This window comes from Notamacropus eugenii, chromosome 1 (assembly GCF_028372415.1).
Source record: "Notamacropus eugenii isolate mMacEug1 chromosome 1, mMacEug1.pri_v2, whole genome shotgun sequence".
Taxonomy (NCBI): domain Eukaryota; kingdom Metazoa; phylum Chordata; class Mammalia; order Diprotodontia; family Macropodidae; genus Notamacropus; species Notamacropus eugenii.
In genome coordinates this window covers 91,057,116-91,065,110 of record NC_092872.1, presented here as the reverse complement: position 1 = coordinate 91,065,110, position 7,995 = coordinate 91,057,116, and the positions used below count along the sequence as shown (strand labels likewise).

Sequence of the window (7,995 nt, the reverse complement as noted above, 5' to 3'; positions counted from 1 at the left end):
TGCAGTTAGTTTAGCCACCTTAGGAAGAAGTTAAAACCAACCATGCGCTGAGACTTATGAGTCACTCAAGTAAGATTCTACCTTTATCTCACACATTCAGTTGAATTCAAAAAAAAATTTTTTTTTAAAGATTTTTTTTCACTTCATTTATCTCTTCATTAATTTTTCCTGGTATCTTTTGTTTTTTTATCACCTGTCTCCCCTAGTCTGAGAGCCATTTCTTTTTTTAAAAAAAATCACTTTTTTTAAAAAGAGGGGAAAAAAGAAAAACATTTCAGGAAGACAAACCAAAACAACTGAATCTGACAGCTTATGTGATGCTCCACATGATTCCCCCACTTCTGAAAATGAGAGAAGGAGGGATGGAGGAAGGTATATTTTCTCATCTTTCTTTCAGGGCCAAGCCTCAAACAGCATTTACTAAGCCCCTCCTATGTGTTCCAGATACCAAGCCAAAAATGAAAACATGTGAACAGTCCCTGAGCTCAAGAAACTTACATTCTACATGGTGATAATCAGTCTTACAGATGGAAAACTTCTGCCTCCCTTTCCTGGTCTGAGAAGAGCAACCCCCTAAATATTTGTTCCTGTTTCACATGTCCTAATATAGACATCTCTACCACCCTGTAGCCAGTGCTTGGGACCCTGTAGGGCAGAGGACAAAAAAGGCCGCTTTTGAGATCCAAAGTAACATGATCCTCTAGTGCTTTGGGAAAGAGGCCAAAGCAAAAAAAGAATCATGCTGGACTGGAACTCAGGTCAACCTTTTCTCTCCCTAGAGCTGTGGGGGAAAGGGTATGTGAAAGGGGTATGAGGCTTGAATGAGCTACCAAACCAAGAACATTATTATCATATCTCTTGTACCCTGCATACCCATCAGCTACTAAGTCCTGTCATTTCTATCTTTACCATATCTCCCCCTTCCAGCTTCACTTCTGTGTTCTTACCACAACATCTCTAAACTGGACCTTTTCTTTCTGTACAGTTGTCAATGGCCTGGACTTCCTCCCTTTAGCCTATACCCTCGAAGAAGTAAATATCCTACATTCTGGTCTTGCCCCTTTCTCCACTCAAAAATCTTTCTTTTAAAAGAAGAAAGTAGCTTTCTACTGTATATCAAAGACAACTAGGTGGTGTTGTGGATAGAGTGTCAGGTCTGGAGGGAAAGAACTGAGTTTGGGCTTCAGATACTTCCTAGTTGTGTGACCTTGAACTAGTCACTTAACCCTGTTTGCCTCATTTCCTCAGCTGTAAAATGAACTGGAAAAGGAAGTGGCAAAACCACTCCAGTTTCTTTGCTGAGAAAACCCCAAATGGGTTCACAAAGAGTCAGACATGACTGAAACAACTGAACAACAAGACTCTATAGCAAATAAAGAATAAACTCCAGATCCAGGCATTCAAAGCTCCTCAGATTGTTTTTCCAATCTGCCTGTTAGTAATAAATAAATAAAAAATACTTCCCTTCAAGTTCTCTTACAAATACTGTTTAAACTGGGCCACTCCCTATCTCCCCTTGTTGCCTTGGCTTTTCCATGCTTTGGCTTGTGACCTCTCAAAAGTCTGGAATGGACTCCTTATCTCTCCATCTGTGGAAGTCAGTCGGCCAATTAACATTTATTAAGCACTTACTATATGTCAAGCACTGTGCTAAGCACTTGAAGTCCCTTCCTGCCTTCCATCAAGACCCAACCCAAACACACATATACACACACACACACACACACACACCCAACCCTAAGGTGAAAATGAATTCTCAAATTTGTCAGCACTTTGCTGGGACCTTTCTCAATCAATGCATCATCAGCATGTGTTCATCTTCCACTCCAATATAATGGAATCTCACTGTCCCTAATATATTATTAGTAAGTTGTGTACCCCCATTTGAGTATAAGCCCTCTGAGAGCAAGGGTATGTTATATATATTTTTAGATCATACAGTAGGGGTTTAATAATTGCTTATTGAATGAATCCATGTAAAATTAGGAGATTACATAGCCCCTTTCCGATCTGAATGTTATAGGTTCTATAATTCCAAACATAATCCCTGTTGGCTTTGCTTCTCTTTTGTTTTTTTTCAGTGGGGGAGGGGAAGAAAAGAAATGTTAATTGAAAAAAGTGAATTTAATTTAGAAGATTGATTTAATACTCTTTCTTTTCTCTTTACCTGAGTAGGCTAAGCTCCCTGATTCTCTTTATCCCTAAGGTTGGCACATTGAGACTAGGTAAACCAGGGCACCTAGGTGGGCTGTTCAGGACTTGGCTCTGGAATACCCTACAGTCTCTCAGAATAGCAATGGCCAACAGAACCAGTGACTGAGGGGCAACACTGTAGTGGAAAGAATGCAGGCTTTAAAGGAAGAAATTCTTCAGGTACCATCCTAGCTTGGTGAAGCAAAGTGTCATACCAGAACTGACTCAAGGAACTAGGGAAATATGTCACATAAAGATGAGACTTAGAGAAGAATTTATAGCTTTCTTAAAGGATTTGAAAAGCTGTTAGTAAGAAAAGGACTATGCCCCTGTTAGATCCCAAAGGGCAGAGCTAGAAAGTCCTGGTGGAGAACGATAAAAAGACTGACTTAAAGTTTAGGAAAACTTTTGAACAATCCCAGCTGTGCATTATTAAAAAGTTTATGGACTTTTGATTTTTGGTCTTTACAGAATGCCTACCTCAAGAAGGGCTTGGTCACTCCTTTCCTGTAGTTTTTCAGTCAAAGGCTAGGTGACCCATTTGTCCAGGATGTCATAGAGGGGATTCTTGCTCAGGCACTGGTTGTATCCCCTCTGAAGTCCCTTGCAGTTTGGAGATTCTGTGATTCTATAACTCACGTTCAAATCCTGGCCCTGACAATTTCTAGCTATAAAACCTCGGGCAAGTCATTGTTACCCTCTGGGTTTTCCCAATTATAAAATAAGGTTCCCTATTGAGATGGCTTCCTTTCATACTGTCCCAGGGGCTAGTTCTGACTATATGTGGGTATGCTTTTGGACTGGTTTTTCATTTTGATAGTGATCAAATAAAACATCTTTTCCAAAAATAAGTCCACAGAAAGCATAACTTGTATGGGCTACCTGGACCTAGCCATATAGGGGGTGAATATATTTTCTTTTCTTTCTCTTATCTTTTACTTCATCCTGGATGACTCCTTCCCATGGACTTGGATTTTGTTCTTTACCATCAACCCAAGGCTACATTGAAAATCATTCTCTGGGCTGGGTCTTTGGAATTAAAGTGATAACCATCATACTCATCAATGGCTGATGGCTATTTCTTCCTATAGGGCTTGCTGGACCCTTGGATCTTCACCCTATTCCTGGGAGTTGAGGAAGAGAGAATGGGAATGTCAGCTCTTCTTTCCTCTACTTCCCCTTTTGAAGACACATATGCCTACTGTGTCAGGTGCAAAGGTGATTTATCAGTCCCCAACAAAACTTATCTATGTTTACAAACATCAAAGGAACCCAAATTATCCTTAGAGTATTATGAATGAATGCCTCAGTTAGCAGTTGATCAGCAATTCAAGAAGGTAGCTAGTGGGAGAAAGGAAAACTGCATATCCAGTTGATGTGAAAAGAGAAGATAAGTTCATAATGAAAAGAAATCTGGGTTCTAACCCTTTGCACCATAATTAGCTAACTATAAGACCTTGGACATGTATTCATTTAACCTCTGTGGGTCTTAGCTTCTCCATTTGCAAAATGGGTATGGCAAGATTGGCCCAAACTTTGTAGGTTTATAGGGAGGACCTAATGAGAATAATGAAAGTTCTATATAAACTGAAAAGCACTATGTAAAAGTGAGCAAACTTAATATATGACAATGTGTCTTCGCCCTTCTACACATTGCATATCTTTGGTCCCATTCTTTTTCAAATGAATGAATTGGACTGGATGTTTAACTCCCTAACGTTGAATGGTTCCACAATAAATCATTGAATTGTATTTCACTTTACAGAAGGATTTACCCTAGAACATATTTCAAGAGCAAACTCCTTTGTGCATTTAAAACAGTTTTTTATTGATAAAATGGTTGATTTACAGTCATATAGTAACAGTGAGGATTAACTTGATGTACAGGCTACATACTCCATTGGTATCAAAGCAATGTGAAGAAATCTAGAAGAAAGATACTGACATGCTGGGTGACTCCTTGTGAAAGATTTATCAAAGGGCATGGGTCCATGGACAAGAGTTGCACAGGATAAGAATAGGTGGATAGCTTGCAAACAGCATTCATTGTTGAAGAATGTATACAATTAGATAAGATTAAAGAATCATCACAGTATTGAAGGAAGCTTTCATGAAACAGCCAAATAGAGCACTGGTTCTAGGAGGAGAGAACCTGAGTTCAAATCTTACTGTTGATACGACCTTGTGTGACCTTGAAGTGATTTACACCCCCATCTCAGTTTCTTCATCTGGAAAATGAAGTGGTGAAACTGGAATAGGTTCCTTCTAGCTCTATTTAAATCTGTGATGATATATCTATGTTGTTAAGTATTGTTTAATATGAGACTCTTTCAATTTCTACATCCTCTCTCCCCCCCCAATGTCTTCATGGTTGGGGCTATCCTACCAGTTCTTTAGATTTCCAGGGGACTCAGAAAAGAGAATTTTATTCAAAGGCCTTAATATTGTTCTTGAAAAGACAAGAAAACAACCCAACTCAAAGCACTGTCGATTCTACCTCATGTCTTCCCCTCTCACACCAGCATTGGATTAGGGTCACATAGAAAAAAGGATTCACTTTTGTGCTTTGTAATAACATCTTCAATTCTGTAGCAGAAAAGATCTCCCTTCCCTATTTTTGAGACACACACGTGTATTTCTGTGGGATTTAAATTTTGGATCAAATCTGAGGCCAAGTGATATAGCTTTAAGGGATCTAGAGAGTACCTGTCTTAGAGTCTCAAGACCAAGAAGGATCCAACTGAGCTCACCTCATCTACTCTTCCATCTGGCTCCTTGAAAGTAAGGTCTTGTTGCCTCCTTTAGATTTTCCTCTCCGGTGCCTAATAGTGCCTTCAGGACATATAGAAGGTGCTTAATAAACGTTTTCTAATTGATTGATCTGTCTGATGATGATGATGATGATGATGATGATGATGATGATGATGATGATAAAACTAGGCAGTAACATTTATAGAGCAAATAAAACGCTTTCATTAAAACCACCCGGTGAGGTAGGTGGTCCAAGCATTATTCCCTCATCAGAACCATAGCCCTCTCCATCTTCCATCAGTCGCCCTTATATGGTCGTGTGTCAAGCATGGCATCCTCATAAGGAGCCTATCAGGGTGAGACCATTGAGAAGCATCATAATGGCTGGGGTCCCTCGGTTGCCTATAAGAGAGACAGGGGTCCACCCTGACCTTCACAAGCCCACACACCTACCACCAGGTCACAGGTTGGCTGGCTCAACCCCAGAGTGGTGCTCCCACTGCTGTGAAACAAATAAAAAGACCTCAACCTCAACTACAATCAATCACACTCAAAAATGGCAAGATATAGACACAGCAGGAGCCGGAGTAGGAGCAGATACCGACGCCGGAGGAGACGAAGAAGCAGATACCGTAGTCGAAGAAGGAGATACAGGGGAAGACGGAGACGCAGGAGCAGGAGAGGGAGAAGAAGGAGAGGTAATTGTTTGGGGAGGAGAGGTAATAAGTCATTTATCATCATACCTTCCTTTACAGCCCCTGTACTCAATAATGCAGAAAGAAAGGTGCTCCTAGAGCAGTAGAATTATGGGTATCCTCTGTTTTCATATTTAAACCCTCTTTTCATCTGTCCTCAGGGTATTCTCGCAGGAGATATTCTCGAAGGAGAAGAAGAAGATACTAGGACAGCAAATAGCAAAAACTCCATCTGAACTCCTGTTTGAGAATTTAACCAAATTCAACCGGATCTTCTGACCATCATGAAAGAGCGAAATCATCTCCACCAATCTCACACACCTATGGTGACTGCCACAAGACAACAGGAGCCTGCTACTGAACAATGCCACCTGTCAATAAATTCTGAAAATTCAGTCTTCAGGGCCTTCTGTTTAAATTTCTTTGACTCATGGGATGGGGATAAAGAGGGAGTGGGTGGGGGAAGGAAGGTGTGTCTGCAAAAGGGGAAGAATCAAAAATAACCATTCGGGAGAACAAATGGGAGGTACAGAACTGTGTTGGGAATAGAGGCGTCTTTCAAGTCATCTCAAGCTAACGAAAGCTGCTAAGTATGCCTTGGGTGTTCTGTTATATTTAGGGTAGGCCCTTAATTTCAAAAAATACAAAAAAATTAGTTATGCCCAGAGAATGAGTCTACAATCAGTAATTAAGAGATGGCCCCCCATTTTCCCCCCTCTGGCCTCTGTCCCAACTGATTTTGAAATGATGGGCTACAGAAACACAAGTTTCCTTTTATTCTCAGTTGTCCAAACATCTTGAATAACCAATAAACAATTAAATGCCTAAGTGTACCAGGTAGCTGGGTTGGGGATAGACATCTTTCAAGCTAACGAAAGCTGCTAAACATGCGTGCTCTGTTACATTTAAGTTACCCAGCCCTTAATTAAAAAAAAAATACAAAAAAATGAGTTATGCCCAGAGAAGAATGTGTGTCTACAATCAGAAATAATTAAGGAAGAGATGCCCCCAATTTTCCCCTCCCTGCTCTCTGTCCAAGGGAAGGTGAGCATCACTGATTTTGAAATGGTCACTAAAGAAAACAACACTGTGTGAAACTCTGGACAGCAAGAGATGTCATGATGTTATATGCCTACCTTAGGACAGCAACATAATTCAAGTATGCCCATGGGAACAAAATTATCCTGAATTTATTTACACTGAAGGTTCCAGATAAGATTCTAAGGCATCAAGAACCACTTTGATTGGCATTGTTGGATTTATTTTCTACATGATCTTAGTTATGACCTGTTGAAATCACAAGCAGTGCTATATAAATTATAGGTTTATAATCCTTTTATGGTCTGGGTGATGATTGAACATTAACCAGATTTTAGGATGGACTTCATTGAAGAAGGCTACTTATGTGAAGGAGTAACTTCCTGTATATTTTTTTACTTTGCAGTTTATTTTCTATGTATTTTGTTTGTCCCATTTGAAAGTAACTAAGCTTCTTCTGAAGGCAGGGAAGGACTAAGTCTTTGGGTCTTCAGTGCCTGGCAAAACTAGTGGACACATAATAATGCTTTTTTTTAATAATTGCCATTGATTATGGAGTTAGAGAAAGATATAGAGATAAAGATAAGAATAACGAGGACCCAAAAATCCCTTTTCTATATAGCATTTGGGGCTTAGAAGGTCAAGAATAAAAAAAAATACACATGATCTCACGGAAAAGAAACTATTGTCCTCAAGTATCTAATATGTATACACAATACAGTATGTATATGTGTATGTGTGTTGTGTATTTCAAGAGTTATATTTTAGCTACTTTAAAGCTTCATGGGAGTATCACCTCACCAGTAGACTTATACAGTTTAGTCCTTTCCACATCGAGGGGGTGCAGCACCACACCCTCTCAAAAAATTGTTTGACCAGAAGAAATCTGAATTAGAAGAAATGAGAAGAAATCAGAAATGCATGTTGATATTATACAATATACATATATGTTATGCATTTCTGAGTTTCTAAACTTTTTCTGTGTCACCTGCTGGCCTTGTGTTGCCTTTGGCTTAGTTTACTCAAAATACCCTAAAACATTCCCATTGAATTTCTTATGCTGATCTGAGATATATCAAAACCCATGAGGGGGAAAATCTAAGTCATCTTGAAGTGAACAAGTAGGACAGAAAAATATTTTTGATTGAAATCGAGGAGATCATAGGACTATTATATTTTTCTTTGTAATCACACAGGGGTTGAGGGGGAAAAGGCCCATAATTTGCTCAACACAAACATGGAATCAAATTGAATTGAGGGTGGTAATAGTTTAAGAGTACTTGCTCTGGGAAATCAGAGGGACTTATGCTCAAATCTG

General features: G+C 39.5%; 1 protein-coding gene across 2 annotated transcripts; it reads left to right on the top strand.

Annotated features, from left to right (window-relative positions):
- Nucleotides 1–5,309: 5,309 nt before the first annotated feature.
- LOC140504411 (uncharacterized) lies at nucleotides 5,310–6,034 on the top strand. 2 transcript variants are annotated; one of them, XM_072609318.1, is made up of 2 exons: nucleotides 5,310–5,642; nucleotides 5,801–6,034. In XM_072609318.1, the coding sequence occupies exons 1-2, from the start codon at nucleotides 5,325–5,327 to the stop codon at nucleotides 5,873–5,875; spliced, it is 393 nt and encodes a 130-aa protein (XP_072465419.1). In that variant the 5' UTR covers nucleotides 5,310–5,324; the 3' UTR covers nucleotides 5,876–6,034. The 2 variants fall into 2 exon arrangements, with proteins under 2 accessions (XP_072465419.1, XP_072465411.1); XM_072609310.1 differs by having other exon boundaries at nucleotides 5,310–5,663.
- The last annotated feature ends 1,961 nt before the right edge of the window (nucleotides 6,035–7,995 follow it).

Bases quoted from the DNA above. Each gene is read 5' to 3' on its own strand.
- LOC140504411 (XM_072609310.1), top strand. From the start codon at position 5,325: ATGGCTGGGGTCCCTCGGTTGCCTATAAGAGAGACAGGGGTCCACCCT. The intron at 5,664-5,800 runs GTAATAAGTCAT...ATCTGTCCTCAG, and splicing joins TAATTGTTTGGGGAGGAGAG to GGTATTCTCGCAGGAGATAT.